The 18,786-nt window shown below is 47.4% G+C and overlaps 1 protein-coding gene across 1 annotated transcript in view; it reads left to right on the forward strand.

Annotated features, from left to right (window-relative positions):
* The first annotated feature begins 368 nt into the window (after positions 1 to 368).
* Positions 369 to 18,786, forward strand: part of LOC140185219 (uncharacterized) — a 165,613-nt gene continuing 147,195 nt past the window's right edge. Inside the window, 3 exon segments of the mRNA XM_072238608.1 lie at positions 369 to 2,255; positions 16,140 to 17,094; positions 17,228 to 17,243. Of these exon segments, the coding sequence (XP_072094709.1) occupies positions 638 to 2,255; positions 16,140 to 17,094; positions 17,228 to 17,243 (2,589 nt within the window). The 5' untranslated portion in view covers positions 369 to 637.

The following is an 18,786-nucleotide window of genomic DNA, read 5'->3' on the forward strand; positions in this document are numbered from 1 at the left end:
CACATCTGTTGTCGATCCTTGGAGATGAAGAAGTATCTCATCCTAGCTGGTAAATGTATTCTGTCTCTGAAATGAAGTTTTCTGTTTTTACTCTGTGAAATTCACTGGAACCGGGAGCTGAGAACACACCAGCATTTGTTCACTGGAGATCAGTTCTCAGCTGCACTGATTGTACAAGGGAGTCAGACGTCTGACTTTCTGCATTGCCAGAGAATTGATCGTGGTGAGATATCATTCTCCTCTCAGTGTGGGAAGAGATTCACTCACAGGCTACCCGCAGACACGCCAGTGAGTTCACAGTGGGGAGAGACCATTCACCCGCTCTGTGTGAGGGAAGGGAACCACTCAGTCATCCAGTCTGAAGATACATCAGCAAGTTCACACCATAGTGAGATGCTCCACCTGTTCTGCAAGTGGGAAGCCATTCTGTTATTGATGCTAAAGGTATATCAGGAAATTCACCAGTGAGAGGACATTGACCTGCTCAGACGGTGGGAAGGCGTTCACACACTCAACCACAACACAGTGACACCAGCGAGTTCACACCGAGGAGAAGCCATTCACCTGCTCTGAATATGAGAAAGGATTCACTCAATCATCTCAATTGAATGAACACCAGCTCGTTCACACTGAAAAGATGCCGTTCACCTGCTCAGACTGTGGGAAGAGATTCACTCAATCGTCCACACTATATAGACACCAGCGAGTTCACACTGGGGAGAAGCCGTTCACTTGCTCTGAATGTGGAAAGGGATTTGCTCGGTCATCTGTACTGAAGTTACATCAGCGAGTTCACGCTGGGGAGAAGCCATTCACCTGCTCAGACTGTGGGAAAAGATTCATTCAGTCAAATAACCTGCTACAACATCAGTTAGTTCACACTGGGGAGAGGCCATTCAGCTGCTCAGACTGTGGGAAGGGGTTCACTCACTCGTCCGACCTACAGAGACACCAGCCAGTTCACACTGGAGAATGGCCATTCACCTGCTCTGAATGTGGGATGGGATTCACTTGGCAATCTCAACTGATTGATCATCAGCGAGTTCACACTGGGGAGAAGCCGTTCACCTGCTCTGAATGTGGGAAAGGATTCATTCGGCGTTCTCACCTACTGACACACAAGTTTGTTCACACTGGGGAGAGGCCATTCACCTGCTCAGACTGTGGGAAGGGATTCACTCACTCGTCCGACCTACAGAGACACCAGCGAGTTCACACTGGGGAGAAGCCATTCCCATGCTCTGAATGTGGGAAGGGATTTGCTCGGTCATCTCAGCTCTTGAAACATCAGCAAATTCACACTGGGGAGAAACCATTCATCTGCTCTGAATGTGGGAAGGGATTCACCAATTCAGCTCATCTGAAGGTACATCAGTTTGTTCACACTGCGGAGAGACCGTTCACCTGCTCAGACTGTGGGAAAGGATTCATTCGGCATTCTCAACTACTGACACACCAGTTAGATCACACTGGGGAGAAACCATTCAACTGCTCTGAATGTGGGAAGGGATTCACCCATTCAGCTCAAATGAGGGAACATCAGCGAGTCCACACTGGCGAATGGCCATTCACCTGCTCTGAATGTCGGAAGGGATTCACTTGGCAATATCAACTGATTGAACATCAGCGAGTTCATACTGGGGAGAAGCCATTCACCTGCTCTGAATGTGGGAAAGGATTCATTCGGCGTTCTGACCTACTGACACACAAGTTTGTTCACACTGGGGAGAAGCCATTCACCTGTTCTGAATGTGGGAAGAGATTTGCTCGGTCATCTCATCTCTTGAAACACCAGCAAATTCACACTGGGGAGAAACCATTCAGCTGCCCTGAATGTCGGAAGGGTTTCACTTGGCAATCTCAACTGAGTGAACATCAGCGAGTTCACACTGGGGAGAAGCCGTTCATCTGCTCTCAATGTGGGAAGGGATTCACCCGGTCATCTCATTTGAAGGAGCATCAGAAACTCCACACTCGGGAGAGGCTGTTCAAATGCTCTGAATGTGGGAAGGGTTTTGCTCGGTCATTTCAACTGAAGGTACATCAGCGAGTTCACACTGGAGAGAAACCTTTCAGCTGCTCTGAATGTGGGAAGGGTTTCGCTCTGTCATCTCGACTGAAGGTACATCAGCGAGTTCACACTGGGGAGAAACCTTTCAGCTGCTCTGAATGTGGGAAGGGATTCACTCAGTCATCTGGACTTGTGAGCCACTACCGAATCCACACTCGAGAGAAACCGTTCACCTGCTCAGATTGTGGGAAGGAATTCACTGGGTCATCTGACTTTAAAATACATCAGCGAATTCACACTGGGGAATGCCACTCACCTGTTCTGAATGTGGGAAAGGATTCACTCAGACAACTCAGTTAAGACCATAAGATATAGGTGCAGAAGTTGGCCTTTCGGCCTTTCGAATCTGCTCTGCCATTCAGTAATGGGCTGATCCGATGCTTCCAGTCATCCCCACTCCCCTGCCTTCTCCCCATACCCTTTGATGCCCTGGCTAGAACCTATCTCTCTCTCTCTCTGCCTTAAACACACCGAATGTCTTGGCCTCCACAGTTGCTTATGGCCACAAATTCCACAAATTTACCACCGTCTGAGTAAAGTAAGTTCTCCTCATCTCCATTCTAAATGGATGTCCTTCGATCCTGAAGTCGTGCTCTCTTGTCATAGACTCCCCTACCACGGGAAATAACTTTCCCATATCTACTCTGTTCAGGGCTTTTAACATTCAAAATGTTTCAATGAGATTTCCTCTCCCAAACCACCACCCCCCCACAAATTCTCCTGAACTCCAGGGAATACAGCCCAAGAGAAGACAGAGCTTCTCGTATGGTAACCCTTTCATTCCTGGAATCATCCTTGTGAATCTTCTCTGAACCCTCTCCAATGTCGGTATACCCATTCTAAAATAAGGAGCTCAAAACTGCTCAGAATACTCCAAGTGTGGTCTCATGAGAGCCTTATAGAGCCTCAACATCACATCCCTGCTCTTATATTCTGTACCTCGAGAAATGAATGCCAACATTGCATTCACCTTCTTCACCACCGACTCAGCCTGGAGGTTAACCTTTAGGGTATCCTGCACAAGGACTTCCAAGTTCCTTTCCAGCTCTGCATTTTGAATTCTCTCCCAATCTAAATAATCATCTGCCTGTTTATTTCTTTCACCAATATGCACGACCATACACTTTCCAACATTGTATTTCATTAACTACTTCTTGGCCCATTCCCTGAATCTATCTAAATCTCTCTGCCAGCACTCTGTTTCCTAGCACTACCCGCTCCTCCACCTATCTTTGTATCGTCGGCAGATTTTTCCACAAATCCATTAATCCAACAGTCCAAGTCATTGACATACATCATAAAAAGCAGTGGTCTCAACATCGACCACAGTGGAACTCCAGTGGTAACCGGCAGCCAGCCAGAATAGGATCCCTTTATTCCCACTCTGTTTTCTGTTGATCAGCCAATGCTCCAACCATGGTAGTAAATTCCCTCTAATTCCATGAGATTTATCTTGCTAAGCAGTCTCATGTGCAGCACCTTTCAAAGGCCCCTGAAAATCCAAGTATACCACATCAACTACATCTCCTTTGTCCACCCAACTTGTAATTTCCACAAAGAATTGCAGTAGGTTAGTAAGGCAGGATTTTCCTTTCAGGAAACCACGCAGGCTTTGGCCTATCCTGTCATGTGCCTCCCAGTACTCCGTAATCTCATCCGTAACAATCGATTCCAGCAACTTCCCAACCACTGAAGTCAGGCTTTCAGGTTTGTAGTTTCTTTTCTGCTGCCTCCCACCCTTCTTAAATAGCGGAGTAACATTTGTAATTTTCCGGTCATCAGGTACTATGCCAGAATCTATCGATGCTTGAAAGATCTTTAGTAATGCGTACGAAATCTCTCCAGCTATTTCTTCAGAACCCGAAGGTGCATTCCATCAGGTCCAGGAGATTTATCCACCCTCAGACTTTTAACCTTTCTGAGCACCTTCTCAGTTGTAACTTTCACTGCATGTGCTTCACTTTCCTGACGCTCTTGAATGTCCGATATTCAGTACTGCAGATGTCTTCCACCGTGAAGAATCATGCAAAATACGCATTCAGTTCCTCTGCCATCTCTGTGTCTCCCATCACAATATCTCCCGTGTCATTTTCTATTGGTCGTATATCTATTCTCAACTCTCTTTTACCCAGTGGCAGCCATCTTTTAGCCAAGTCTCAGATTTGGCCACAACGTCATATTGCCAATCTAGCTGAATTTCAAGACCATCCACTTTATTTCTTATGCTGCGAGCATTCAAATACAGCACTGTGTGGTGCACCCTCTCCAAACCTGTCATGCTACGTTTTGGAGGACAGGAACCCCCGAACTTGCCGGAAAGTCTGAGGAATGGAAATGAAACTTAACTGAGAAGATGTTGGGACATGAAAATGCATTTTGGACCGATGAGGCTGATGTTTGTTACTCCAGGATTACTTACAAAACTGTTGGAGCGACCAAGGATACCCCTTTCTGAGAGAGGTCTCGCCGGTCATCCAGTATTGAATGAACTCCGCACGTATACACAGGGGAGAAACTGTACAACTGCTGAGACTGCGGGAAGGAATTCACTCAGTCATCTCAACTGAATGAACATCAGCGAGTTCACACTGGGTAGAAGCCGTTCACCTGTTCCAACTGGGAATGAATTCACACCTTCATCACGCCTGTCTACACACCAGACTGTTTTCAGCAGTGAGAGGACGTTGACCTGCTCAGACTGCGGGAAGGCATTCACACTCTCATCCACACTGCAGAGACAGTGGCGGGTTCACACTGTGGTGAGGGTGGTCACCTGCTCTGAATGTGGGATGGGTTTCAATCAGTCACTCATCCTTGTGTCACTCTGCCGGGCTTTGACCCATCGTTAATCGGAGAGATCAGAAGCTTGAGAGGACGGAATTCACTCAAGTTCGCCAGCTGAGCATTAAAGGCAGTGGTTTCAGGGCAGGTTATTTTTGAGCTTTCACCAGGGGCCAATCAACAGTCAGGCAGCAGCAAATGGAGTGGCCGATGCTGGACTGGGCAGAGTTGGAGTGGAGACTTTGAGGCTTTACCTCTTTGAGGGTTCAGTCAGGACAGCCTTCGCACAGAGAAGGCAACATTATACTGGAGGTGGAAGTTTTTTTGCCCCCTTCCTCACATTTGCTCAGTTAGAACAGTCAAGATGCCAGGCAGGATGGTGGAAAGCTCCTCTTGCGGGATGTGGGAAGGCAGGAGACCCTCCTGTGTCCCTGATAACTACACCTGTGAGAAGGGCATCCAGCTTCAGCTCCGAACAATCCACATTAACGAGTGGGATCTGGAAGTGGATGAACTCCAGGTCATTCGGGAGGCTGGAGGGGTGATAGGTCGGACATATAGAGAGGTAGTTGTAACCAGGCTGCACACCACAGGAAACTGAGTGACAGTTGCGAAGTGGAAAGGGGTGGGGGGACAGCAAGTGCAGTGTACCCCTGTGTCCATCCCCCTGAACAACACATATATCACTTTGGTCACAGTTACAGATGGGAGGATAACCTGGCAAAGGAAGGTCACAGCAGGAGGGTCTCTGGCACTTAGTCTGGCTCTGAGACTGAGAAGGGGAGGGTGGAGAAGAGGCGAGCTGTGGTCATTGGTGAATCATTAGCTAAGGGAACTTACTGGATGTTCTGTTGGCGAGAATGAGATTCCAGGATGGTATGTAGCTTCCTGTGTGCTCCAGGTCTGGGTTATCTCCGGCCGAGCACTCAGCTTTGCTCAGGAGGGTGAACAGTGAAGGTCATGATCCATATCATTGGTACCCATATGGGCTGGTAGAGTAACGAGGTTCTGCAGGAAGTGAGGTGCTAAGTTAAAGGGCAGCTCGTCCAGGGCTGTGACCACAGGTCTGTTATCTGTGCCACATGCCAAGAATAGGAAGATTATACAGTTTAACATGTGTCTAAGGATTTGGTGCAGGAGGGAGGGCATAATGTTATTGGATCATTTGAGCCCGCAAGGATTACTGTATGTACAGGAGTTTGCATTGGGGTAGAGGGGACATGGTTGCTGGAAGGTGAAGTGGGCGGACAGGTCTCTCTCTCTCTCTCAGACACACACAAACATATGCAGTGGAGTGTGAGGGAGGGGACTGGGGAGGGATAAGGGGAATGAGGAGGATGGTGTTAGGGCTCATTCACAAAGTCTCGGACTCACCCAACCGTCCCCCTCTGAAATTGGTCCCATTCCCTACCCCAGGCTGGGGGTGAGCATTGAGTTGCCTTGCCAACAAGAAACTGAATTGTTGATAGCATCTGGTTAACATCAGTAATAAATTTAAGTTGAACTTGAACATTGAAACGTATTGTTTTTAAAACTTGTACTGATGAGAAATAATCTCTGTGAAGGTCCAGGAGTGGAAAATCAACCGGTGTTCAGCTCCATTGCTCTATGCCAGACAAGAACCTCTATCTGAGTCTGTCCCATCTGTCTGTGCTTGACACGCCTCCCTCTAAAGTTTCCTTTTTCTGTACCTGTCCCAGTGTCTTTTATTTCCCTTTACAACCTCATTCTCCTGCCTTCACCCTTTAACCTTTGATGACTTTACTAATCAATGTATGTTTTATCCAAACAGGATGACTTGGCCTCTGAGCCGTCCGTGGCAATGAATTTCACAGGTCCCTCATCTGTCTAAATGCATGCTCTCTGGTATTTGACATTGTGACCCAGAAGATTAAAAGTGGCAGTTATCTACTCTATCGAGATCTTTCGTTATCTGATCAACTTCTATCAGGTCACCCTGAGCTCCTCCAATCCACACAACATCCTGGTGAACCTGTTCTGCAATCTCCTCATTGCTGCCCCAAACACCAGTGGCGTAATGGACTTAAACTAAGTAAATAGTGAATTGTTGATTAATAAGGGTGTCAAAGGTGACTGGTAGAAGGCAGCAGCGTGGGGTTCAGAGGGGACATCCAATAGCCGCGATCGAATGGTGGAGAAAACTCAATAGACGGAATGGGTATTTCAGTTTCTACTGAATTGATGTATAGTGTTGAGATGCGAAGTGGTGGGGAGTAAGGTGCGGGTGCAGGTAAGAGTGAGTGTCCAGGTAGGAGATGGTGTTAAGCACCTTTTCACCATGTCTGGTAACGAACAACAATTAACTCAGAGTGGATCAATCATAAGTGCTTTTATGTTTATTTGCAGCAAGGGAAGACTAGCACTGCCCAGGTGCTGGTAATAGCTTTATCAAAAAGAGACAATACCATCACCCCTTTGGACACAAGTTCAAGGACAAGGTGCATTCTGTTGTCTGCTGAATCAACGTTTGGCATTCTTCCAGTCACACAGCTGCGGTTCTGCACTCAAGTGCTCAGGTACCATCAGCATCATGTTGCACCAAGATTATTAGCAAAGCACTCTGATGCAATACAGGTTCCATTTTGTTACAGAAAGAAATGCCATTTTGGTACAACAAGTGAAGTACGTTTCCCTAGTGGTGGAGAAGCATTCCTTCACACCCCCTTACGTCACTCCCCATTTCTGTTCACACCTCCGATCCTTGTGGCCTTCACCCTCTGTGAAAACCCTTACATCACTCCCCATGTCTGTTCACACCTCCGATCCTTCACACCTCACCCTCTGTGAAAACCCTTACATCACTCCCCATTTCTGTTCACACCTCCGATCCTTCACACCTCGCCCTCTGTGAAAACCCTTACATCACTCCTCATTTCTGTTCACACCTCACCCTCTGTGAAAACCCTTATGTCACTCCCCATTTCTGTTTACACCTCCGATCCTGGCGGTGCTCACCATCTGTGAAAGCCCTTCTTACCCTACACCCATCGTCATTTTGTAACCCCGCCTGACCCCTACACCATTTACTATCCCTGTAAAGCCTCCACCATCCACACTGGCGCAATAGCTGACAGCTGACCTGAGAAGGACACCGACCGTGGCAGGTAGCAGGGCTCACAAAACACACTCACACCAGCTGACATTTTTTATAACCCGACCGATTTGCATGGTTATCTTGTCTAAACCGCTTCCTACCTTCCTATCTTTACCTTACCCCGGTCCCCCCACTGATCTCCGTCCTGAAACATATCCTTGCCAACGAGGGAAGTTCTATACGCTCCCATTTACTTCCTCCCTCAGCTCCATTCTGGCTCAGAAACAGTCCTTCCAGGTGAGGCAACATTTCAAAATTGGGTAAGAAAGTGATGATTCGGCAGATGAATGTGTGGCTGAGGAACTGGTGCAGGGGCATTGCATCAGATCTCTGGGTCATTGGGATCTCTCCTGGGGATGCAATGATCTGTACAACAGGGACGGGTCGCATCTGAACCTGGCGGGGTCCAGTATGCTCGTGGGCAGGTTTGTTAGAGCTTGTGTTTAAAATAACTTGTCAGGGGGATGGGAACCGGAGTGTGAGTGCTGGGGATGAGGTAGCTGGTTGGCAACAGAGGTAGCGTGCAGTGAGAGTACTAGCAAGCACCATGCTGCCCTCATGTTATGAGAGACGGCACACCACACGATCAGCTTTATCTGTGCCTGCTCATGCTGTGTCTATGCCTGATACGAGAACCTACACACTGAATAGAAGCTTCCTTCACTGTGCTATCAGAATTTGGAACAGCCTTCCAGATGCTGTGGTTGGAAAGATCAGCGACGATGGGTTCCAAGCCTTCAAGAGTCAAGTGCACAAACACCTATCATCTCTGGGAGGGAAGGCACATGCTTCTTCATAAGATATGATGAAGGGGACCAGGATGGCAATGCTTGGCTGTTGGCAGGTAGGGTTAATACCTGACTTTCAAGAGCACTTTGAGTTATGTTCCGGCTGGACTTAGTCCTTAAACTGCTAGAGAACAGTGCGTAAAGAACAGATGCTGTTTTCTCCCAGTCGTGATTAGTTTTTAGTTCCAAGTGCTTCTGTCACGTTTTGTCACCCTGCAACCTTATTCTTCAATCTCTTTGAATAATGGAGGACAGCAGGTGTATAAATGTCTCTCTCCAGCAGACTTCATCATGACTCCAGTATTTCTACTATTTTTTTTAAATGTTTCTTAATTGTACATATGATATTTTTGTGTTCTATCGCTGAGCAGCGGTGAACCATCTGATTGGCCTATCAGAGTTCTCTTTGGGAACTAGTTGACTTGATCAGCATTTCTGATCCTGGCTATTGTTCACGATCACACGTAATAAACAAAAATGCAGAGGCTGATATCAGGTGAAAATTGCAGTCAACGGAATGAGTTGCACCGTTAAAGTGAGACAACATCTATAAGGGTGATGATTGCAGGACTGAAGGAACGTGCGCAGTGTACAGAGTAACAGAGGTGAACTTGTAGCACAGTGTGATTTGAGTACATCTCCGTGTCGTGGCTGAAAGAAGATTACAACCCGGAGCTTAACGTCCAAGCAGACACGTTGTATCGAAAGGACAGGTAAGTAGGCAAAGGGGGTGGGTGCCTCTGCTGGTAAATATGAAATCAAATCATTACAAAAAAAGGGGCGGCAAAGGATCAGAAGATGTAAAATCTCTGTAGGTAGAGCGAAGAATCATTAAGTGTAACAAGACCCTGCGATGATTTATATGCAGACCTCCAACCGTTGAAAGGATGTGGTCTCCGAATTACAATTGGAGAGAAAATGCATGCCAAAAGGGCTATGTTACGATAGTCATGGGGGATTACAATTAGGAAAATCAGGTTAGCGTTGATTACAGAGGGGGAAATTTGTAAAATGCCAACGAGATGTCAGTTGAACACGTTGGGGATCAGCTATTCTGGATTGTGTGTTGAGCGATGAACTGCAACTGAGTGCTGATGAAATCGCAGAGCACACTCGATGGGCCGAATGGCCTGATTGTGCTGTATCATGTGGAGTTCTGGTCTAACAAACCCCTGCAATGCTGAGTGACCAGGGTTCAGTCCTGGGTGTGAGGAACTGTTGCAATATCTGCAGAATCTGACATTAACAGTCCCTCGTCAACTCGCAACTAGATTTAGTTACCATCTGACAGTGACTGCAGGTCAGGGGAGGAGACAGGGGGAGAGACTACATCTGCTGTCCCGTCTGACAGTGACTGTAGGTCAGGGTAGGAGACAGGGGGAGAGACTACATCTGCTGACCCGTCTGACGGTGACTGCGGGTCAGGGTAGGAGACAGGGGGAGAGACTACATCTGCTGTCCCGTCTGACAGTGACAGCGGGTCAGGGTAGGAGACAGGGGCAGAGACTACATCTGCTGTCCCGTCTGACAGTGACTGTAGGTCAGGGTAGGAGACAGGGGGAGAGACTACATCTGCTGTCCCATCTGACAGTGACTGTAGGTCAGGGTAGGAGACAGGGGGAGAGACTACATCTGCTGTCCCGTCTGACAGTGACTGCAGGTCATGGTAGGAGACAGAGGGAGAGACTACATCTGCTGTCCCGTCTGACAGTGACAGCGGGTCAGGGTAGGAGACAGGGGCAGAGACTACATCTGCTGTCCCGTCTGACAGTGACTGTAGGTCAGGGTAGGAGGCAGGGGGAGAGACTACATCTGCTGTCCCGTCTGACAGTGACTGTAGGTCACGGTAGGAGACAGGGGGAGAGACTACATCTTCTGTCCCGTCTGACAGTGACTGTAGGTCAGGGTAGGAGACAGGGGGAGAGACTACATCTGCTGACCCTGTCGGCATCAGCTCCAGGGTACTGAAGGCCTGTACGATCCTGTTCTCTGGTATTTTGCAGCACCATTACAATCTAAGACTGAGTCAGGAAAAGATACCGGTGCTGGGGAAGACTTCCTCTTTGGTTCCTTTGCCCAATACGGTGACTCCATCTGGACTTAATGACAACAGACCAATTGCCCTCATGTGATGAAGGTGATGCAGAGGCCGGTCCAGACTTACCTCGGACCCTCTACAGTTTCCCTACCAACCTCATGAGGGAGCGGATGATACCATCATCTCCCTGTTGCAGCGAGCTCACTCCCACCGGGATGATGCTTGTGGCATTGTGAGAGTCACTGTTTTTGATTTCTTTAATGCCTTCAATACAATCCAGCCACGTTGTCTGAGCAAGGATGGGCGTAGACAAATTCACTATCTCCTGGATTACTGCGTTCTTGAAAGATAGACCCCAGTTTACACCGCTGGGTGGTTCTCTGCCTGAGGTGGAGATGAGTGACACTGGAGCCCCACAAGGGACTGTCCTGACTCCGTTTCTGTTCACACTGAACACCTCAGACTTTCAGTGCGACTCTGAGTCTGGCCACTTAAAGATGTTCCCTGATGGCTCTGCCGTAGTTGGGTGCATCAGAGATGGGCAGGACTCGGGGGACAGAGGGCTGGTTTAACAGGATTGTGGAATAGTGAGGGAAGAATCAACTGCTCCTGAACGTGGTCAAAACCAGGGAAATGGTGATAGATTTTAGGAGGAACAGGACTATGATGAGTCCTGTATACATTCTGGGAGAAGAAGCTGCGATGGTGAAGGAGGACAAATACTTGGGTGTTCGCCTCGGCGAGAGACATGACTGGGAAACCAACACCAAGACTGTTTAAAAGAACGGGATGAGCAGACTCCATTTTCTAAGGAAGCCGAGATCCTTGAACACGTGAGGCAGGATGTGGCAGATCTTTTACCAGTCTGTTGTAGCGAGTGCAGTCTTCTTCGCTGCCTTACGTTGGGAAAGACTAAATAAACTCATCAGAAAGGTTGGATCCATCCTTGGCCACCACCCAGACTCCTTCGAGTGAGTGGTGGAGTGGATGTCACTGATCAAACTGTTATCGATTATGGACAACCGGAACATCCTCTCCATGACCTACTGAACAGGCAGCAAAGCCCCCGACCCCTTTTGAACAAACTCACTCAGCTCCGCCCTCACAAGGATCGTAACAAAAATCTTCTGCGACAGGTGAACACACATCACAGTTCAATAGTCTCTGCATTGTTGTTTCAAACATTATTATTGCACTCTGATACAGTGTTATTGTGTATATTATTATTCTTCACTTTATTTTCAGTAAAGTCAGCCCGCTGCTTGCTGTGCTTTTAGATGTTGCTGCTGGAACGAATGAATTTCCCACTTGGAATCAATAGAGTATTTATTATTATTATTATTCTCCAGCCCTTTATCTCTCAACAATCAACTTCCCAGCTCTTTGCTTCACTCCTCCCCGTCTCCCGGTTTACCCTATCACCTCACCTGCCCCACATTCTCACTCCCTCCCTTCCTTTCCAGTGCTGAAGAAGGGTCTGGGTCTGAAACGCCGACTGTTCACTTCTCTCCATAGTTGCTGTCTGCCTCCCTGACTTTCCTCCAGCATTTTCCGTCTGTTGTTTGGGATTTCGGCATCTGCAGATTAACTTCTATTTGCTCACACGCGCATGCGCATAGGTATGAGGTCATCCCAAATATCGCGCATGCGCTCAGTAGAGGAGAGGCTCACAAAGACCGGCCGCAGGTAGGAGGGGTCTCCGGTGGGGAATTAATCAGCGGCGTCTGAAACGTGATTGACGGGCTATTACTGTCAGCTCCTGCCGCACTGGTCCTGCACCCCAGCACAGTCCCGGTCCGTTCCCTCTTTCTCAGCCCCACGATCCGTACCCAGTGCCGCCAGGCTTTCGGCTAATGAGCGGTGGGCCGCCGCCGTTTCTGCGGCGCATGCGCATCGCTTTATTGTTCGGTGGCTGACAGACAGGTTTCTGGTTCGCAGGCCCTTCTGGGTAAAGAGGCAGCCATGGATGACACTACCAAGCGTTGTTCCCGCACAGTCGAAGGAAATGCGAGCGAATGAATCCCCCAAACACTGCCGTGTTTCAGCTATGTAAATCCGAGGATTAGTAACTCAGAACAAAAATATAGTTCCCAGTTAATCTCGGTTGAAGAGTTCACCTTCCAGTCAGTGAAAATGTCAATTAGAGCTGTTTGGAAATAAAACCTTCCGTCAGATTTAGTTCTCTCTGAGTGAATAACGATATGAAACACCTTTGCCTCAATGACAAGTGACTTGTGGTTTTTACATCACAAAAGTGCCGCACTCCAATGAAAATAGCCACTGCCCTCCACTTTATATTCATTGGCATTGCCATCGATGGGTTTATCACTGTCAATCAGCTGGTGGAGGGTATCTGAGTAATTAGTAAATCTCCAGGATCATACATGTAGAAACAAGTGCTCTTTGTAGTCTTGTGAAACATGACTAGAACTTGAAATAATACCAAAGGACAGAGACAAATTGAGCCAAGTCTTAGGTTGATTGAAGTCAGAAATAGCACATTCTCACACAGACAGGAATACAGTCAGAGAATTTGATGGTCAGTCAGAATGTCTGATCCGTGCCTTGTTCGCAGATGAGTGCATATAGAAACATAGAAATCTACAATATATTACAGGCCCTTTGGCCCACAGTGTTGTGCCGTCCATGTAACCTATTCTAGAAACTGCCTTGGATTTCCCAACCGCATTGCACTCTGTTTTCCTGAGCTCCACGTACATATCTAACAGTCTCTCAAAAGACTCCATGGTATCTGCCTCTACCATCATCGCTGGCAGTGCATCCCATGCACCTACTACTCTCTGTGTGAAAAACCTACCTCTGACATCCCCTTTAACCCTACTTCCAACACCTTAAAACTATGCTCCTCGTGTTTGCCAATTCAGCCCTAGGAAAAAAGTCTTTGGCTATCCACATGATCAATGCCTTTCATCATCTTATACACATCTGTCAGCTCACCTTTCATCTTCCATCGCTCCAAAGTTCACTCAACCTATTCTCATAAGGCATGTTCTCCATTCCATGCAACATCCTTGTAAATCTCCTCTGCAGTCTTTCTATGGTATCCACATCCTTCCTGTAATGAGGTAACTGAACTCAAGACTCTAAGTGGGTTTAAAGAAGGTCTTATATAGCTGTAACATTACCTCACCGATCGTGAACTCAGTCCCATGGTTGATGGAGGCCTTCTTAACAACACTGTCAATCAGCACTGCAGCTTTGAGTGTAAAATTGACATGGACCACAAGATCTCGCTGATCCTCCACATTGCCAATAGTCCCAACATAATATTGTGTTCTGTCTTCAAATTTGATGTACCGAAATAAACCACAGCACACTTATCTGGGTTGAACTCCATCTGCCAGTTCTGCATCCTATCTGCATCCTGCTGTAACCTCTGGAGAACTGTCCAGACTCTTCACAACACCCTCAACTTTTGTGTCATCAGCACCCTTCTCCTTCCTCATCAAGATCATTTATAAACATCACAAAGAGAAGGAGTCTCAGAACACATCCCTGTGGAACACCACTGGTCACCGTCCTCCATGCAGGATACAAACCATCTACAACCACCTTTGGCTTCTGTGGGCAAGCCAATTCTGGATCCACAAAGCAAGGTCTACTTGGATCCTTGCCTCGTTACTTTCTGAATGAGCCTCACATGAGGAATCTTATCAAAAGTCTCATGAAAGCCATGTACACAACATCCAGTGCTCTACCTTCATCAGTGTGTTTTGTTACATCCTCAAAGAATTCAATCAGGTTTGTAAGGCACGATCTGCCCTAGACAGAGCCATGCTGACTATCCCACATCAGATTATGCTTCTCCAAATGCTCATAAATCCTGCCTCTCAGGAGCTTCTCCAACAACTTGCCCTGCACTGAAGTAAGAACCACTGGTCTGTAATTTTCTGGCTGATCTCTACTCCCTTTTTTAAAAAGGGAACAGTGTCTTCTGATCCTCTGGTACTTTTCCTCTCCCTATTGATGTGCAAAGATCATCACCAGAGGCTCAGCAATTTTCTCCCTCACTTCCCACAGTATCCTGAGGTATATCTCAAGTTGACAACCCCCAGCTTGTGTTGAAATTGGTAAAATTGTGACGCCACAGCTCACATTCAGAGGAGATCATATAGAAACATGTAAAATTATGGAAGGAATAGATAAGATAGAGGCAGGAAAGTTGTTTCCACTGGTAGATGAGACATTGCCTCAAAATTCGGGTAAATTGGGATGGAGATGAGGAGGAACTGCTTTTCCCAGAGAGTGGTGGATCTGTGGATTTCTCTGCCCAATGAGGGAGTGGAGGCTTCCTCAGTAAATATATTTAAGACAAGATTGGACAGATTTTTGCATAGTTGGGGAATTAAGGGTTATGGGGAAAAGGCAGGTCGGTGGAGATGAGTCCATGGCCAGATCAGCCATGATCTTATTCAATGGCAGATCAGGCTCTAAGGGCCAGATGGCCAACTCCTGCTCCTATTTCTTTTGTTCTGATGTTCTCACCACAGACGAAACCTCTCCTGAAATATTGTCCTTCACCAATTGATGTCTTTTGCAAATATTTTTACAGGTTTGAAATTGCAGAGCACTTGTGTACGGGAATCTTCAACACAACAAAACATCAGTTTTTCTGTCTCTGTCTGGATATTTAAGGAGTGACCAAATATTTTCTTTGCAACACCAACACATCTGTTGTCGATCTTTGGAGATGAAGAAGTATCTCATCCCAGCTGGTAAATGTATTCTGTCTCTGAAATGAAATTTTCTGTTTTAACTCTGTGTAATTCACTGGAACCGGGAGCTGAGAACACACCAGCATTTGTTCACTGGAGATCAGTTCTCAACTGCATTGATTGTACAAGGCATTCAAACGTCTGTCTTTTTGAATTGCCAGAGAATTGATCGTAGTGAGATATCATTCTCCTTCTCTCAGTGTGGGAAGAGATTCACTCACAGGCTACCCACAGACACGCCAGTGAGTTCACAGTGGGGAGAGACCATTCACCCGCTCTGTGTGAGGGAGGGGAACCACTCAGTCATCCAGTCTGAAGACACATCAGCAAGTTCACACCATAGTGAGATGCTCCACCTGTTCTGACTGTGGGAAGCCATTCTGTTATTGATGCTAAAGGTATATCAGAAAATTCACCAGTGAGAGGACATTGACCTGCTCGGATGGTGGGAAGACATTCACACACTCAACCACAACACGGTGACACCAGTGAGTTCACACCGGGGTGAAGCCATTCACCTGCTCTGAATGTGGGAAAGGGTTCACTCAATCATCTCAACTGAATGAACACCAGCTGGTTCACACTGAAAAGATGCCGTTCACCTGCTCAGACTGTGGGAAGGGCTTCACTCACTCCTCTAAACTACAGAGACACCAGCGAGTTCACACCGGGGAGAAGCCATTCACCTGCTCAGACTGTGGGAAGGGATTCGCTCAATCATCCAACCTACAGACCCACCAGCGAGTTCACACTGGGGAGAAGCCATTCACCTGCTCAGACTGTGGGAAAAGATTCATTCAGTCAAATCACCTGCTACAACATCAGTTAGTTCACACTGGGGAGAGACCATTCACCTGCTCAGACTGTGGGAAGAGATTCCTTCAGTCATCTGACCTACTGACACACCAGCGAGTTCACACTGGGGAGAGGCCATTCACCTGCTCTAAATGTGGAAAGGTATTTGCTCGGTCATCTGTACTGAAGGAGCATCAGCGAGTTCACACTGGGGAGAAGCCGTTCACTTGCTCTGAATGTGGAAAGGTATTTGCTCGGTCATCTCAGCTCTTGAGACACCAGCAAATCCACTCTGGGGTGAAACCATTCCTCTGCTCAGAATGTAGGAAGGGATTCATCGATGCAGCTCAGCTGAAAGATCATCAGTTTGTTCACACTGTGGAGAGGCCATTCACCTGCTCAGACTGTGGGAAAGGATTCACTCGGCGTTCTCGACTACTGACACACCAGTTAGATCACACTGGGGAGAAACCATTCATCTGCTCAGAATGTGGGAAGAGATTCACCCATTCCGCTCAACTGAAGGAACATCAGCGACTTCACACTGGGGAATGGCCATTCACCTGCTCTGAATGTGGGAAGGGATTCACTTGGTCATCTCGACTGAAGGTGCATCAGCGAGTTCACACTGGGGAGAAACCTTTCAGCTGCTCTGAATGTGGGAAGGGATTCAGTCAGTCATCCAAACTTGTGAACCACTACCGAATTCACACTGGCGAGAAACCGTTCACCTGATCAGATTGTGGGAAGGAATTCACTCGGTCATCTGAGTTTAAAATACATCAGCGAATTCACACTGGGGGATGCCACTCTCCTGTTCTGAATGTGGGAAAGGATTCACTCAGTCAACTCAATTAAGACTATAAGATATAGGAGCAGAAGTCGGCTATTCGGCCTTTTGAGGCTGCTCCGCCATTTAGTCATGGGCTGATCCAATTCGCAGTCATCCCCACTCCCCTGCCTTCTCCCCATACCCTTTGATCCCTGGCTAATCAAGAACCTATCTCTCTCTGTCTTAAATGCACCCAATGACTTGGCCTCCACAATTGCATGTGGCAACAAATTCCACAAATTTACCACCCTCTGTTCTCCTCATCTCTGTTCCAAATGGATGTCCTTCGATCCTGAAGTTGTGCTCTCTTGTCCTAGATTCACCTACCATGGGAAATAACTTTCGCATATCTAATCTGTTCAGAGCTTTTAAAATTCAAAATGTTTCAATGAGATTTCTCCTCCCGACCCCAGCCCCCATTCTCCTGAACTCCAGGGAGTACAGCCCAAGAGAAGCCAGATGCTTCTCGTATATGTAACGCGCTGTAAGGTTTCACTGCTAATGTAATGGCTTCTTTGTAATGTTCACTGCTGAAGTAACAGTTTCTCTGCAGCAGCAATGTTCGTGTTATGGCTGGCGATAACAGGACCGTGGGATGCATGTCAGCCAATCAGGATTTTGTTGCTCTGTTTCGTGAATCTGGGAGCGGTTGATTTTGTCAGAGAGAGAGATGGAGAGAGAAGACGCGAATGGAGAGATTTGCTAGACTGCCGGACAGGGTGGAATCGGAGCGCGGGTCCGGAGGGCAGTACGATCGGAGGAGGCCGATGGGGACCGATCGGCCTATCAGTGAGCTCCACTTTTGCGCACAGACTGTTTAATAAGATCGCACCCTTTTTTCAATTTTGTTTCTCTACTAACCATACAGTCAAAGTAAGAGTTATAAAGCTTAATCATTTAATCGCAAAGTGTGTTCTGTTTGTTATTTCTGGACACTAATTTGTAACAGGGGACACATCGGGCAGCATCCATCCAAACGAGATTTCTTCAGTTGGGCCGGGAAGGGGGTTATCACCCCCTAGATTAAGCCGCTAGGCAAAGCGAGAATTACAATTGTGAGGGCTACGTTCGGGATTGATTCTGTTGGATGTTGTGTAATTACCCTGAACAATGAACCAGTGGGGCAGATATTTGTACTGCGGATGAATTGTTAATTCCACTGTTAAGTTCTGTTGAAGTTGTGATTGTGAGCAGAGACTTGATAAAATGGCGGATGCAGCTCTTGTTCTCATGCAGACCAGCGCTGAGGGAGCTGGAGGCGGAGATTTCAAAGACAGGGTTCTATCATTTCTGTGGAGTGAGGGGAAAGAGTGGTCGGAGTTGGAAGGTCTAATTAGTCCACGTCCCCTGGTGAAGAGTGAGAATTCTGAGGTAGTAGCCGCCCTTACTTCTCTGGCGAATAAATGGAAAAATCAGATTCAGAGTCCCAGCTATGGCAGGCTCCACCTATTCTCTGGAATAACACCCACCCCTAAAGGGGAGGAGGAGTATGAGACGTGGGCGGAACGGACCTCTCAGTTGTTAGATGAGTGGCAGTGCTCGGATGATGAAAAGCGACAGTGATTGGTTGAAAGTTTGAATGGGCGGGCCGTTGACGAGAGAGCTGTCAGGTTACATTATCCCGTAGCGA

Source organism: Mobula birostris, chromosome 20 (assembly GCF_030028105.1).
Source record: "Mobula birostris isolate sMobBir1 chromosome 20, sMobBir1.hap1, whole genome shotgun sequence".
Lineage (NCBI taxonomy): Eukaryota > Metazoa > Chordata > Chondrichthyes > Myliobatiformes > Myliobatidae > Mobula > Mobula birostris.